This window comes from Aulonocara stuartgranti (assembly GCF_965226115.1).
Source record: "Aulonocara stuartgranti genome assembly, chromosome: 18".
In the NCBI taxonomy this organism is placed as follows: Eukaryota; Metazoa; Chordata; class Actinopteri; order Cichliformes; family Cichlidae; genus Aulonocara; species Aulonocara stuartgranti.
In genome coordinates this window covers 2,684,570-2,701,385 of record NC_138954.1, presented here as the reverse complement: position 1 = coordinate 2,701,385, position 16,816 = coordinate 2,684,570, and the positions used below count along the sequence as shown (strand labels likewise).

General features: G+C 38.7%; 1 protein-coding gene and 1 long non-coding RNA gene across 6 annotated transcripts; both read left to right on the top strand.

Annotated features, from left to right (window-relative positions):
• The first annotated feature begins 985 nt into the window (after positions 1-985).
• Positions 986-8,244, top strand: cldn15la (claudin 15-like a). Of its 3 annotated transcripts, none has more exons than XM_082513671.1 (6): positions 986-992; positions 2,890-3,093; positions 4,917-5,081; positions 6,284-6,365; positions 6,683-6,790; positions 6,905-8,244. In XM_082513671.1, the coding sequence occupies exons 2-6, from the start codon at positions 2,910-2,912 to the stop codon at positions 6,981-6,983; spliced, it is 618 nt and encodes a 205-aa protein (XP_082369797.1). In that variant the 5' UTR covers positions 986-992; positions 2,890-2,909; the 3' UTR covers positions 6,984-8,244. The 3 variants fall into 3 exon arrangements, with proteins under 3 accessions (XP_082369797.1, XP_082369796.1, XP_082369795.1); XM_082513670.1 differs by lacking the exon at positions 986-992 and adding an exon at positions 1,773-1,903; XM_082513669.1 differs by lacking the exon at positions 986-992 and having other exon boundaries at positions 2,420-3,093.
• Positions 8,245-8,864: 620 nt separating this feature from the next.
• Positions 8,865-12,346, top strand: LOC309693985. Of its 3 annotated transcripts, none has more exons than XR_014272756.1 (7): positions 8,865-10,015; positions 10,356-10,438; positions 10,740-10,941; positions 11,053-11,202; positions 11,372-11,515; positions 11,613-11,760; positions 11,877-12,346. It is a non-coding gene; the product is annotated as an uncharacterized lncRNA (long non-coding RNA). The 3 variants fall into 3 exon arrangements; XR_014272757.1 differs by having other exon boundaries at positions 11,053-11,515; positions 11,877-11,942; positions 12,190-12,346; XR_014272758.1 differs by having other exon boundaries at positions 11,053-11,515.
• Positions 12,347-16,816: the final 4,470 nt, after the last annotated feature.

Genomic DNA, 16,816 nt, shown 5'->3' with positions numbered 1-16,816 from the left:
AAACATTTGCTCACAGAATCGTCTGTTTGGATTTGGTGACTGCAGCTTAGAGCTCGGATAACTTAAAACAAAGAACTGGATGAACAGCACCACCCACAGGCAGGAAGGCGCAAAAGCACTGCAAATGTAGGTCACGAGTCATACGAGCTTTGTTTTATTGTCGAGTGATCATATTTCTAAATCACACCAATTTAATTTTCTTCAAAGGCCTTAAAAAAAATAATATGGTGACTTTGTTGTGACTTATTCATTCTTTTCAAAATACCGTTATAAGTGTTTAAAACTACTAATTAATGATTAAGGCTGAATGTACAGTCGGGCGCTCCTCTCATACATTCATTTTAATAACTGTCCCGTGGTTGTAGTTTGGATTGGACTTTATCCCTGTGATGTTGTGCATTTGCAGTTAGACCTGATGTGATGTAATTAGTTGTCTGAAACTGTATCACAGGCTGTTGTCTCATGGCGTGTCTTCGACGTGCTGAGGGGCTTCAGTGCATGTTGAAAAATGGTTCTCGTGCATGAAACGCATTAAAATGTGATTAACTTTTTGTACACTGTGTGACGAGTTGAGATATAGAGCATCATGGCCAAGGAAGGGCAGAAAAAGGAGATGAATAAGAGCTTTACAAACTGAAGAACTGATAAGCTGACCTGCTTCTTCACAGCAGGAGCGGTTTTGCATAGATGTCCATTTAACTGTAAAAGCAACTTCTGCAAATGTTATTGTTCATTTAAAAATAAGGACATTCAATGTGTGTATCTGGGTGTGTAACAGTTTTTTCCCTTATGTTAAATGTTGTGCACCATGTTCGTGATTTACCTGTTTGTTTTTGCCAGTCTCTTTTCTCTCTGGTGATACAAAGACCATAAAAGTCAGACTTTGGACTCTCATGACGATCAAATATTAACTGTTGTCAACCATAAAACTATAAAACCTCGAGCATCTCATACAACCTGCTAACCTGCCGTCTGCAGCCTGAAATCAGCACGTATGACTCACACACAAACCTTTCAAAGCTAATTGCATCAAGTATGTTTCTATTGCTTTCTCATGTAGTTATGTTACAAAATATGTTTAATCAGGAAGATTAGCAAATTAAATGTTAAAGAAATATACAGAATAATATTTCTGGTGGCTCACGATGGTTTCAGTGAAGATTATGTCATTAGTAGGCACGGCAGGCGACACTGGTACACTTCTCTTGTTTAGCTGACTCAGCAGTGCAACCAGGACTTCTTTATTTGGACGTTTCTGTTCCTCTCCTGTTCTCATCGACCAGAAACCAGAGAGCACCTGCTTTACTGATGAAGTATGTGAAGTATGAACTTCAGTTTAGGGTTCAGTGTGGTGAAGGATTTTTAGAACAGATGAAGTGGCATAGTTTCACTTCCCTCCAGCACAGGTTAGGTCAGAGCCACACAGTAAAACAACTGGTGGAGGTGATGTTGAGCAGGCATGTGGGGAACTCGGTTTCAAAGCAATAACAGCTGCTCGATAACTGACTTCACTCAGTCTCACTTTCTTTATTTCACTTCTTTATTGAAATTCTTTGACTGGAATTTTAAATTGGACACAGATCTGTGATTACTGATAATATGAACACTGAATCTGTTAGTCGAGGCTGAAAAAGGGGTGAAAAAATTATTCAGCAATTATTTAAATAAATAAAAATAAATTTAAGTATAAAAAATAGTTTTAAATTTATGACATGTATGTAAGCCATAACTAACAACCATTCATCTTATATAATATATATTTATATAATTCTAAATGTAATTATAACGATTATGTATTGTATGCAGTAAACGCCCTCTCCCATAGAATGTCAGTATCAGTATCACTCGCTTGCATAATGAAAACAACTCCAGCACTGGAATATTTTTGTTGACCAACCCAGAGGTGTGTTTTTGTGTTTTTCTGTAGAGTATTTGGATTTAGTGAGAAACCTTCCTGTGCCAGAAATCTTCTGAAGGTGCTAATGTGAGGTTGGCACATTTAGCCTGTGGCTCCATTACTGATCTGCGGCTGAGCTTTTCTAGCATGATGATGCTGAATGTTTCCTGTCATTTAACATTAGCAAACGTCTCCTCTGAGATACCTCAAAATTCACAAATAGGATATTTACTGATATATTTTATCTTGTAAAACTTGTGTTACTAATAAAGCATCAAAACAAAACTCATTAAAAAACAAACTGACATCCAGATGAGCAAACTGAAAGTACAAAATGCTGGATCATTTCTACATTTCTATTTCCTGTGGCACGCTCACAGCAGCAGTTTATCAATTAATTTTAAAATATGCTTGTAAAGAACCAGATTACCCTACATGTGATCTGCTAATAAAATAACCTCCAATATTGTAAGCTGTGCAACGTCGCCGCAACTCATCCACAACTTTTTGCATTTTAAAGAAAAAGAAAATAATCGAAAGCTCCAGGACCCAAGTAAGAATACCCAGTGTCCTCTGCAGAACACAAACCCTCTCAAAATAATAAAAACCTGTGGATCATTGTGACTCAGGTGTGGCTGAAGACTCGACTACATTATCTATCATTGTCATCGATTGGTGTGTGGTCAGGGGGAAACAGAAGGAGTGGCCCTGCAGTTTATGGCCCCTGTTAGAGTAAAGTCCCTGTGCTGGAGCACCAGATGTCAGATTAACAGGACGTAACTGAAAGAGCGACACCAGAGCCTCCATCACCTCCAGCCTGTTCCTGACTACCTGAAGGCTTCAGCTTAGAGGACACAGAGTTACTCCCTGTTAATGTTCTTGTGAACGTTGCTGTTGTTAGGCTATTTGTGGTCGCTGGATTTTTGGGGAGAGTTGCTGTGGTTTTTTTTAAGTAATTTTTGTGGAAACATCTGTAATCATGTCGACGGCAGTGGAAGCGGTCGGGTTCATCATGTGCATAATCAGCTGGCTGGTTAACGGTGCGGCGCTGGTTAACGACTACTGGAAGGTTTCCACCGTGTCCGGCAGCGTGATCATCTCTCAGAGGCAGTTTGAAAACTTGTGGCACGCCTGTGCTGAGAACAGCGCGGGAATCGCCGAATGCCGGGACTTTGAATCGATGCTGGCCCTCCCCGGTAAGACCAGACACTCAAGTCCTCCTGTTACTTATCTCAAGCTGAGAGTTGATGTCAGACACTCTGATCAAACCTGATAACAAAATAATGTTATTTTATGACATCATTATATTTTAAAAGCAGCATTAGTGTCTATGAAAAGCAGAACAGGAGATGACTGAGCAAACAGAATAAAAAAACTTGTTAAACTGTTGACCAATCGTGACCCAGGAAACAGGATGTGGTCAGAGCTTTTAGGCCGCACCAGACAAACAGTTTAGTTTCCATCTCTCATAAAGCTATAAAGGTGTCGTATCTCTGTAAAGCTCTTTGAAACCTTGTCATACAGGCTGTTTAGAAAATAGGCCAGCATGTCGCGTGGCAGCATTTCAGAATTTGTCGTCCAAAGGTTGCTGACGGTGTTTCCCGCCTAAAGTAAAAATGAAAATAGATACTTATTAAAATGTTTGTTATAAAGTTGCCAAGTCTTCAGAAAAATCTTAGCTTGATCAATAAAGGTTATTATTGGATTGTGTTAGGTTGACTTTTTCTCAGTAATTGTTATACAAGGATAGTTTTTGGACGCCATTTTGAGTTTTCTCTGTTGAAAGCAAAATGGGCAGAAACAAAGAAACTTCTCTGAGAAGAAGGATAAAAACCCCAAACAAACAGCTCAGTATGTTTCTTCATTCTTTACTTTACTTGGACTTTAATGTGGGTTCAGCAGGTTTATCTATAAAAGCAGACTGGAGGCTTATTTTTGATGGTTTTTTGTATTTTTAAAACTCATCAAATCTCTCGACACTTTTTCCTACATAGTGATAAAGATGTAAAGAGACGCCAGGTTTCCTCCTGCAATTGAGGCTCTAATGAAATACTCCAGTATAAAAGATTCAAAGTTACAATTTTTGAGAGTTTTGAACGTCTTTAGAAAGCTTGTCCATATAACTGGTGTTATAAAGGTGTTTAGTGACATATATTTATGTACCTGTCTGAGTTTAAATGGCTGTTGAAACCAAACTCATCATCATCATTATTACTCGGTATGACTCCTACCAGCTTACCTACCATTGCTCCTGAAATTCCCTGAAGCTCATAAAGAGGTGTGGTAGTTGTTTCTAATGATCAGCAGAGGTCATCTGGTTAATAAATGACTGCAGCAGCTGTAAAACACACAAATACACACCTAATGTTACAGCCAGTTCCTCCTTTTCCTTAAACAGTTTAGCTTTTGTGTATTTTTAATAAACGTTTAATAAAGATGTAAACATATAAATGAGTTTTACAGTAACAGGTGGTTATATATTTATATATATATATATTTTTACCTTTGCACAGGTAGTTATTTCCCTGTTTGTTTTATATTACATTTAAAATAAAGAGTCAAGGGAAGTTAGGACTGGTTTTACTGGGATTTATGTCACCGGCTGGAGTATTTTTCGTTCTTTTTGACATTTAAAGTTTCATTACAGCTCACCTCACTTTGTTTTGCATGAAAACTATGTTCACATATAAAATAAAACAAAAAAACAGGTTTCAGAATAAATTATTTATTGATTCCAACGAGTCTAGATCAGGTTTTGTCAGACAGCACAATAGGTAAAAACAGGGGGATGAACAGAAAGAACTCAAAGGACAAACCTGTCACTGAAAATCAAAGAGTTCCCATCAAGCGCTCAGTTTCTTTGTGTTTAAGCAAAACTGATCATCTATTTGTAAATTGCTGGGTGTGTTTTCCATGAACAGGGCTGCAGAGGCTCTGTTTCTATGTGAATTACAGAATTACCCACAAACCCTGAGTAAGTATGTAAACAATAATTAATGACTTCTTTCTGTGTCTGCAGTCCATGTACAGGCCTGTCGTGCCCTGATGATCATCTGTCTGCTGTTCGGCCTCGGCTCCATGATTGTCGCTCTGCTTGGACTCAAGTGCATCAAGATCGGCTCAACCACTGAACAATCCAAGGCCAAGATCGCCACCATTGGAGGAATCCTGAGCATCCTGGCCGGTGAGTGTGATGGTTCATCTCTGTCACTTCACATGCTACAAACACTAACACAGAAAACTTTGTCTGAAGGGAAAGTCAAGAAAAGGTTAATTGATTTTCTATTATTAAGACACTCAGTAGAAATTTACTACAAAATACTATCATAAGTTTTAGATATTTGGATATTTTTGCATTCAGTGTTGTTGTAGATTGTCTAAGGAGCTTGGAAGGAAAAGCGTCTGGGCCTGTTTAAGTCCAGACGCTTTTCTTTCCAAGCTCCACAACAGAGTTATTGTGGATTGTTATATATTGATGTATTACAGATGCTGGAAGTTGGAAGCTCTGCAAGTTTTTTGCTCTTCTTCCTTTCTTTTATTTCAGTGAAGTTTCTTCATTTGTTTACTGAATGAATTTACAGATATATCAAAGAAATGATTACAAACTTCTGCATGAGCAAAACTGACATGACGTGTTTGTACAGTCTGCAAACCTGGAGCATTTCTCTCCATGTTGTTCTCCAACTAAGCAGATATTTGCAGATTAGTGCTGAATAATACACAAGTTAGATCCTAGAGTTTTACTCAGTAAAATTGGAGCACAGACTTTTTGGAAGACCTGTCAGTATAACTAAGTGCACCGTGCTATTTATTAGATAATGCATTAAGAAAAGGACCAAAATAAAAAGGAGTGAGTAACACAGACACGTGGAGGCCCTCATACGATCCCCGTGTAGGCTTAAACCACAAATGTTTTTTGCAGCATGAGATGATCTTTTCATGCTTGGTTCTCTCCCAGGATTAAAGCCAAGCTCCTTCCTCTTTTTCCTCTCTTGTGTAGTTAAAGTTTATTGATTCACGTTTGTGTTTTTTTATATAACACCAATTAAACGTAGGAACTGTCACCTTACAGTCTTCCATATGGCAAAGTGAAGAGCCTACAATAAAACACTCATCAAACTCAAATTTAAAAGAGGTAAACTGAGTGTTTATTGAATGTTATATTTGTAGGAAGTGTTGAGTCAGAGGTATAAAAATAATAAAAAGACATTGAAAGTACAAACTATATACATGCTGTGTGGTGGAAACGAAACAAAAGTAAAGTGAAACAGAAACATTTTTTAGTAAGAACTGGTGATGCGATGCTGTGAGTGCACTCACAGGTGGTGGAAAGAGACTAAGAAAGAAAGGAAGTGAGGCTGTAATACTTTGTGCTTGTGTCTGCAGGTCTTTGCTGCCTGGTAGCTGCTTCCTGGTACGCAGCCAGAGTGGTTAATGACTTCAACGATCCGTTCTACGGTGGAATGAAGTACGTTCACCACACAGATGCTGAATTTTGATCTCATGAGAAATACCAGAGTTAAAAAGAAAAGATGATTGCCATTAAGGGACAGCTGAGTCCTTTTAATGATAACTATTTTTAATTCCTCCATTAATAAATTTGTTTTTGATGCTATAAACTAATATGACATGCTTTAAATGTTAATTTAATCTGATTTTATTTTGTTATATTTGATCTTTTTTGCATTTTAAATGTAAGTAAAACAAGTAAATCTGAGCATTTTCTGCCTGAAACTTAAGTTTAAGCTGATTTCTGTCTGTTAATAATTGTCACGTCATTTCCAGGTTCGAGCTCGGCACCGGCCTCTACATGGGATGGGCTGGAGCCTGTCTGGCCATGCTGGGCGGAGCTTTTCTCTGCTCGGCGTGTAAGAGAGCGTCGGTGAAGAAAAGGTAAACACGCACTCGTTACTTTTTATTGTTGAACTCTTGACATTTTCAGTTGTTCCAGTCTGGGGATGTTGCTGCTTTGAGAATCTGTCTGACTTTGTATTTCTTGTTTTGCAGCGGTTATTATGGAAATGCACCACAGAAGGTGTACACGCCCACAGCCAAATCAGAACCAGATGCCAAAGCTTACGTCTAAATGCAAACTTTGTGGTCCCCACAATGTCATAACAACACAATCATGCAGCACTGTCTGTATACACCTGATACTCAGACCGGCGTTCTGTGTTTTTCTGTCATTTTTTCTAACTTGTGTTTGAAAGAAAATCTTAAATCTTAAAGAAATCACAAAGATTTACAGATTATATTGATCGATATAACTGTTTGTGATTCTGGAAACCCTGTGTGCAGTTTGTTTTTATCGGAATAAAGTTTGTATTACATAAGAAATTGAGGTGTTGTGCTATTTTTTAACCACAATACTGAGTATCCAAATCTTCTGCATGGATGTGGCTTTTCTATACAAACATTCATGTACTGTATATTTATTTGGTATTTTAAAATATTCAGATATGAATCCTGACAGGTACATCTCACCTCTATAAACGGACTTCCTGAAAATCCTCTGATTTGTCAGTAAATTCACCAGTAATTATAAAAACACAGAGAAAACTGTAAAAATGCAATTAATCTAAACCAGTTGTCATTTTCATGAGATGCTTTCTGTACTAGTTTTGCTTCTGTTTGTGTTCTTTTTTCATTGCTTTCTCATCTCTTTTGTTGCTGAATTTGCATTTTGTGCTTCTTAAATGTGATTTTAATCATTTGAAAGTAAACAATCCTCCAGAAAACAAAAGGACAGTTAAAGGTGCAATTTGTGTAAAATTGTATATTACTGTTTGAGTTAAATGATGCTTGCAGCAGTGTTACATGGAGCTTTTCCACCAGCTGCTTAATGAAGTCCTAATGTTGAAGCCAAACGTGTTTATTAAAGCAGACATTGTTAATGAGGTTGCCTGTAATGAAGTGTCTATGGACACTAATAAGATGGCAGCTCCAGCAGTTTTTAAGCCAATAACATCCTGGAGTGCATTAAATTTGGACTTTGGATTGTACTGTTAAAGTTTTGCAGCTTCTCCTTCTGTTAAAGATCTCCACCGTGACCATATAGTCCGAAGTAATTAAGTCATAAATAAACATTTAAATGGCAGAAAAGTTCCCGTTTTTTTTATCATCGTCTGTGTAAGTTTGTTTGTTTCATCGTTGGTCTGAACTAAGAAACAACAAGAATTTTTTGTGGATTAATTTTGTGAAACTTTCTCCTTTCCTGTAATTTTGCACATTGTTCACATTTTAAATCATGCTCACACACGTCTTTCATTTACTACAGAAACATTTATTTATCATATAGAAAAACTGCACCTTCACTGCTACGGTGAAGCTTGTTATATCCAGCCACATGTTACACTGCACCAGTGGTTCCCAATCTTTTTTTGCTAGGCCCCCCTTTGTTTTACAAGAAAATTGTTCGCACCCCCCCCCCCCTTCTCAAACCACACACACCCATATTTTGCTCCATTGCGGTTTATTTCACACCTCAAACATTTAGTAAACAATTAAGCAAATACAAGTAATCTGCAATAAATTACAGGTAGCAATAAAATAAACTACTAACTCTTTTACGCTGCGTCCGCACCTACACGGGTATTTTTGAAATCACCGAAAACGGAGATTTTTTAAACTCCATTTTTGCGTTTACGTGTGGACGAGGAATACAGAGTTGGTCACGCAATGTCAAAGGTATGTGCCTTTTTTCACGTCACGCTGTGCGCACGTTATTGTTTACATGAGATGAATTGCAGAATAGCAGATAGAGACAAAACACTGTTAATCTGACTGTCTGCAGGTTTTACACGCAGTTACTGTCCCTCCATTTACAAAGGCAGAGGCGTCACAGTGTCATTATTTTACTGTAGTTGTTTTTTTTCATGTGTAATAATGTTGAATATTATATAATATTCAACATTGCTATCAATACATTTTTCAAATAATGCCACTCTGTGCAAAATGGGTTTAAAAACATAAACAGCTGTGGGATACTGTTTGTCCGTGATTTGAACAGCCCAGCAATGCTATGATGCAGGGGAAACCAATCCTGCAGGGAGACCTACCTCGGCACTTGTGCAGGTGAAGCCAAAGGGCAGATATGCTTCACCATATTTTCTGGTCTTTGGCTTAGAATGAAGTTGGTTTGGAAACATATTCAGCGATGCTTCATCTCCTGCTTTGCGTTTCTGTGGACACCCGTGCTAGCAGTGTCCAATAGTGATGGGTCGTTCGCGAACGAAATGGCTCTTAGAGCCGGGTCTTTGACGTGAACGACACGAGCCGGCTCCTTATCGCGAGCCGTCACGTGGGTTTTTTTTTTTCTTTCTCTCACCCTCTCTCTCTCGCTTCTCGAGCAGAGTGAAGCTGACCCCCCACCCACTTGAAACGTAAAGGCAAATAGGCGGAGCGGTTAGTGCTACGTTTGTGCAGATTTGTGCAGGTAAAATTAGCGTTTGTGCTGCTACGGTTTCCGAGATATTAAACTTTATTTTATAGGTCATTCAAAGGTCACCATCCCCCCAGACTGCTCCAAAACAAACCAAAATGGTCTACTTTTTTAGTGCTACGTTTGTGCTGATTTGTGCAGGTAAAATTAGCGTTTGTGCTGCTACAGTATCTGAGATATAATGATTTTAATTATTACGGCCTACGCTGTATAACACCAGTGTCTGTGGCAGTGAGTTTCAGCAGCTGTGGAGTTTTGCACTTTTTCTAGGCTTGCTGCATATTAACTTTTATTAGTTTACACTTTAGTAACACAATTTATTCAGCGGAAAGGTCGATATTTCTTTTGTTACCAGTGCAGAAACGTACACAAGGTAGGCTAAAGTTTTTATTTTTTCTGTGGCAAAACTGAGTTTCATGTGAAGTGATTCACGTATACCTAAATTATTATTATTTTTTACATACCCAGTTGGCCTCTATGATTTTGTTTTGAATTATATATGTTCATTATTATTAATGTAGCTGTCTCAGAAAAAATGAAGTGTTTGCTTTGATAGGTTGTTACCTACGTGTAGAAAACTGAATATTCCACAGCACCTAGGCGAGGGATCTTCAACCTGCGGCTCTAAAGCAACATGTAGCTCTCCGGCCCCTCCACTGTGGCTCTTATAAGACCAGGTAAGTCATTTTTTTATTATAAAGACAACAAGAAAGGGTTCTGTTAACAGTTTTTTTTTTTTTTTATGAAATATCTGCATTGACTATTCACTGAATGTACAAGGCTTTTAAAAGTGATTTAATGTTTCATAGCTTCAAATCTGTTTACTGTAATTTTCAATTATTATGGAAAGGATGCACGTAGCTGGCTTCATTTTAACAAATACTTTTTTCCGTTATAAAGCTTTGATGATTCATTGTCTTATCAAATCTAAAAATAAGCATTTTTATTTACATTTCCATAGCTTACACGATACAACAACTCATTTTCTAGATATTTATAGGCTCTTTCTTTTTTTAGGCTCTAGACAGGTTTTGTAGCAGCAGGGGTAAAAGGGGCCCTTTGAAATGAAAAGGATGCTGACCCCTGACTTAAGCCACAAGGTAAACACAAAACAAATACAGAAAAGTTATTGACAGAAAAATAAAACGGTTACTTTCAAGGCTACGGGTGAAAGTGACTGGGTGTGTAAAAGCAAATATGCATCAGACTGACAAAGAAAAGAGCGTTAAAAGATTTTTAATTTAGAACTTCAACTTTATGTGCAAAACTGAACTTACTGATAACACACACTAGCCATTTGAACACATGTAACTGTAATGAACCAAATAAAACAGAAAAATGCAGGCAGCACTCATTATACTGTGTATAACACGGCATGGGGTTGTATTTTTTTCTTTTCAGATGCTCCTGTCACTCCATTTCCCAGGTCATCATAGCACTCCCACACACATGGAGCTCTCCTGCAGTATGCAGTGTAATGCCCCAAACCATCAGTGGTCATCTTTCCATGGAAAGCAATTAATGCCCTTATAGTGAACGACTTTTCTTGGAGAACCAGGTTGGAGGGAAATTCATTCAGTGGAAATTCTGTTTGGTTTGCAAGGTCAGTATCAATCCACACGATATCTCCAATGTTGTAGCTGTGAGTAACTGTCCCTGCACAGAGCTCATTTCCTGTGGTGCTGTCTTCTGTTTTGAATTCTGATGGACACAGAGATGGATTGGAGAGTGGCCTGAGGCAGGTAGACTCAGGTAGGCCAAGTCCTGCTTCCACAGCCGTGCCAAGATGAGCCATACCAGACTCTTTGAGGACAGAGATGGCAGGAGAAACAAATGGCACTTCCCTTGTCATCCCTTTGCTGAGGTAGCAGTGCTGTGAAGAGCAGTGTTTGGTAAAATAAACACTTGAGATGTTCCTCATTGTCTTAGCAATTACAGCGGAGATATTGCACTGAGCATCGATTTGGATCGCAGCAGACCTCAACGAGACAGCTTCAAACATTACACTAAGCAGCTCTGCTCTCCTCCTGTAGGTTTGTTGGGTCACACCATCTGTGGCAATGGCTTTCACCAGCTGTAGGACTGGGTTTTCACTGTCTTTCAGAACAGCATTTTGAAATGTGGAGCTGTCACAGAAGGCACAACATAAGCACTGAAAAAATGCATCAAATGCACAGGTATTGAGCACAGAGATTGTCGATTCCCCTAATCTAATAGGCTGATGGAGGTTTCCATTTTTTAATAATCCCACTTTCACTCTTTTGGCCCCAAAAGTTTCATCTGCATGGAGCCATTCGGTACATGAAGAGAGGTAGGAAGTCCTCTTCCTTTTTTTGGGTGGAACAGCTAGGCCCCTCCAGTTCTCAACTGCATCCCCATCAGCCGGAAGAATGTTTGTGGCAGCATCAGATCCCACAAACGGGTGAGCATCCATTTTTATTTTGTCTTCTGCATTGTGAGTCGTCATGGATCCAGAATTGGCATCTGTGACTTTCAGTGATCCCACCGTTGCCTCATCTTTGACCTTTTCTTTTGCAGAACAAATCCGCATATTTCCCTCGATGAAGGAAAGATGACGAGCAATGAAGCGATCGACTCAAAGAGGCAAGTTGTCATGTTTGAAAAGGCCATGTTTTATGTTTTTGAACTCAGCTTCAACAGTGGCTGAACTTGCTGTGATGCTGGTGCTTTGGAAGAGAGGGACCATTATTCCTGTCCAGAGTGGCAAGTAACTTGCGAGTCTTATTATATGAGGAATAATCTCAGGGAGAAAGTGAATATTATCTCTATCCCCGTTTGCTGCAGCAAGTGACCTGCTCTCCTCACATATTTCTGTTACCCACTGTCGTAGGTCAGTCTGGATCTCATCCACTGAATCCACTCTCTCACTTTCCTCCGTCTGTTCATCTGGAATGATGATGGAGTCTTGAGCAATTTGGGCTTTCAAGTATTTCTTGCACCTTTCTGAAGGAAGAGGGGCTCCAGAATTGTCATCACCTTCTGCCTCACTGAGGGCCACAACAGTGATAGCATTTAGGAGCTGTTTTGCATGGTCCAAACATTGAGACTGAAGAAGTTTTGCTAATGACCTGACAAAGAAATTTTTAACACGATGTGTTTTCTTCTTCAGGCAGTCCCACTGGCATATCATCTTGATGCAGTGCGCAACATCAACCCTGATATAACAAAGGGGGAGTTTGGCAGACTGGGTTCCAAGAAGGACATGAAAGCATTCATTAAGGTAGGACTTCAGATCAGGATGAGGAGTGAAAGCCTTGACCAGAGCTCCCAGAATTGCCAGAGAAAAGTCACTCACAGCTTCCTTTGGCACAGGTGCACCTGCACGAATCCATTCTTTCAACCAGTTTGCGATGGCATTAACATCATGTTTCTCTGACAGCATTTGCACCACTGGGACACTGGGGCAATTGTTTTCTTTCAGAATACCTTGATAAAGGAAGATATGGCCAGATTTGCCATTTGGTCTCAGCAGTTTTTTCACAACTGAACCGGTTGCATCAAAGCACACAGTTGGGGGAGATTTTTTTGACAATGTCTTATAAACATGCATCTGTGTTTGACTCCAGTAGTGACAGAAAAACCTGTCCAGTCCAATATCTCGGATGCTACCACTGTGAGGAACACTATATTTTAACAATTGCAGAGATGCAATGGGGTCCTTATCTCCTAATTCCAAGTCTTTTCTCTCTTGTTTGGCTTTTCGCAGAGTGGCCAAATTTGGAAGGTGGCTTGGCTCAGGATCTCCAACATCCATCAGATCTGCTGCCCTCGCTGACCTCCATACAGTTGGATGGACCTTTGCTCTACGGAACACAAGTGTACATGTATTTTTGATCTTCTTCCATATAAGATCGTTGATGATATGAGTCCAAGTGCCAGGTTTCAAAATTGTGTATTCCCTTTTTTGGGTAGGAGAAAACTTGTCATTGTATTCAACCTTTTCAGGAATAAATTTAACCCAGTCCTCAAAAGGGACTTCTAGTTCAAAAGCTTGACAGTTTTCTTGTCCAGGAGAAATGCAATGTGAATCTAACTCTCCTTCACTATTACTTTCCTGATCACTGATTTCCAAAGCTGACCAGATGTTGTGTCTATTTAGCTTCACAAAAGTGTACAGGGCCTTTGCTGACATCTTGTCTTCTAGCTGCTGACTCAGCTCTTTCCAGACTGATGCAGCTGGAGTGGCTATTTTGCCATTTTGGACTATGGCCTCTTTTGAATTACAAAGAACTGCAAAAATGGAAACCTTGTCTACAGATGGCTTTCGAGGCATCTAAAAAAAAAATAAAAAAAAAACACACACTATGATTATGATGGAGCAAAACGTGATTTCTGAACTATATATACAGCCAGGAGCAACCCCTCCCCCAAGTTCTCCACCAATCTACACTTTCATATTTTGTGGAATTATTGTTTTTAAGATGGAGCTATTGAATTTGTGAGTTTATTAAATTGAGTCTGAGTATTTAACCCATGTACTGTACAGCACTTTAGTCCAGTGTGCTACATGTTTTAAAGTGCTTTAGAAACTTTTTTCTTGGACATTTTTGAAAATGTTTAACATTGAAAAAAGTCCTTTTGATCCAGACAGTTAGCTATATCATGTATTAACTAACTAAAACCTCAGTATTTTAAACGTAAGCTTACCTTGTTCAGAAATCAGATGAACGCTGTTCTAAGAATCCTTCAGACACAGTAATGCCAAATAATAGTTTTTTCTGCCAGAAAATGTGTATTTGATGCAAAAGACTGCGAGCTTGTTCGTTTCTCAAAGTGTTCATGGGAGTGTAAAATGTTCAAATGTAGTTTTCAATAAAGTTTTTTTAATCCACTCTAAAAAAAATAAATCCTCAAGCATTTGCATCGTGGTTTTATGAACAAAAAGTGATTGAAGTAAAGAAATTGAAGTAAAAAAAAAAATACACTCATTACAAATTTAGCTGATTACATACAACAAGAGGGTTTTTTTAACAGAACTTTATTGAACAAGTGAACACACAAAGTGAAAGGTCATTTGAAAAAGACATTTTTCAGCAGTAAACCATAACAGAATATCTCAAATCATAGCAGCACAAACGTTAATTTTACCTGCACAAATCAGCACAAACGTAGCACTAAAAAAGTAGACCATTTTGGTTTGTTTTGGAGCAGTCTGGGGGGATGGTGACCTTTGAATGACCTATAAAATAAAGTTTAATATCTCGGAAACCGTAGCAGCACAAACGCTAATTTTACCTGCACAAATCTGCACAAACGTAGCACTAAAAAAGTAGACCATTTTGGTTTGTTTTGGAGCAGTCTGGGGGGATGGTGACCTTTGAATGACCTATAAAATAAAGTTTAATATCTCGGAAACCGTAGCAGCACAAACGCTAATTTTACCTGCACAAATCTGCACAAACGTAGCACTAACCGCTCCGCCTATTTGCCTTTACGTTTCAAGTGGGTGGGGGGTCAGCTTCACTCTGCTTCTCTCTCGCACTTTTTTTCGCTTCACTCTGCACGCGAGCCTTGTGCTTTATGCTGGGCAGAGGGGGGAGGGGCGGTAGTTACACTCAGTAGCACAGGAACAGAGCGGGAGAGAGAGAGAGAAAGAGAGCCAGGGACAACAACATCACATTAGAAAGGTATAGTAATCATCCACAACTATTTTCGGTTGCAGATGATAAAGGATTCAGAAAGTTTATTCATGCAGGCCCATATGACAGAGAATATGCATGTTCTTTATGTTTTCATATTTTAATTTATATTTAATTGTGTTGTGGTTTGCAGTGTTTTGTGTTGTTTTCACTTTAAATTTGTAAAAGGAAAAAGCTGAAAATTTAAATAGTTAAAAGTTGAAATGTAAATAGTTGATTTTTGTATTATATGATTTATTTATTACATTTTATGTGGAGTGAATAAATAAAAGTATATTTACGGTGGCCCCTACAGACAAAGCACATACAAACTTCAAATCACGTACGAACTCTGAAGCACATAAAAACTCAAAACACGTATAAAAGACAACAGAAGTGCTCCAGGATGCTGGGCGCAGTGTTGAGCTTTTGTTATCTTGTGGCTACACAAGCCAGCAAGTACCAACGACCGGATTTGGTGTGTGGTAGTAACAGGTAAATGAACTTTTTTTTAAAAATTATTTGAATATATATGAGTGCTTGTGTATAAATACACAAACAATACACACATGCTTTCAATTGTGTAATTTAAGTGATCTAGTAGCTCTGCTTTGGAAGTTCAGTTCATGCTAGAAATGTGTTTTGGTGTTTGTACGTGTTTTGTCTCTAGGGGCCACCGCATATATTTATATATAAACATATATAAATAAAACCACTTTTTTTATGTTAGTAATTCCTTTTGTGCGTAATTCTATATTATTGTTAATAATAAATTAATTAAAGCAACAAAACAACCTGAAGAGCCGGTTCGGAGCCAAAAGAGCCGGCTCTTTTTAGTGAGCCGAACCGAAAGAGCCGGATCTCTAAAAAGAGCCGGAAATCCCATCACTAGTGTCCAAGCATTTTGTCCCCTCCCCCCTTTTTATACCGCGCCCCCTGCAATGGCTCTGCGCCCCCCCTAGGGGGCGGGCCCCACACTTTGGGAAGGTCTGCACTAGACAATGATGCATGTTCAATCATCCAGGGAATCCTGAGGACTCAGATTATGTGTGTTTGTACTTTTTTCTATTTCTGGTTTTATTGTGTCTCTTGAATATTTTGAGTTTCTCTGTGGCGCAGCTCCTTGTAGCAGTTTGAGACCTGAGCCTTTGTGCCAGAGGCTTAAATTATCAATATACATGTAATTATTATGTATAACTCACTGCATACAGAAATATTTTGTCTGGGAAAACTTCTAAAGTATTTGAAATCTGCATATGAAAGAAAAATAAGTGTGTATATGCGTGTGTGTCTGTGTGTATGTGTGTGTTTGTTCACAGGTCTATATATAGGCAGAGTGATGCTGCTGAGCTTTAATCCACTGTTCTGCCTGTCAGCAGGTAAACAGACAGGTGGATTACTGCAGCACTTTCATCATCATTATTACACCGGAGATTACAGCACACACACACACACACACACACACACACACACACACACACACACACACACACACACACACACACACACAGTCCCTATCAAAAGTCTGAACGTGTTTCCCTTTTTCTTTTAGTTTCACACTCAAAACCAAAGACTGTGAAATATAATAATTTGTCTCTGATGAAGGAGTGTAAAGTAAACCCAACCTAAAACGTAGCGAGACAGATTTGATTGTGTTACAAAAAGTGTTACAAAAGTGGAAGAACTTTGATGAATTTGAACTGAAAAGCACTTTATACACATTAGTTTAGCGATAAAGTAAATAAATGAATGGCCTGTTTTAAAAAGCTTGTTCTGTTGTTGTTGTGTGCATGATTTATACATGTGTTAAACACAGATTTTGGTTTTTGCCTCATTTCT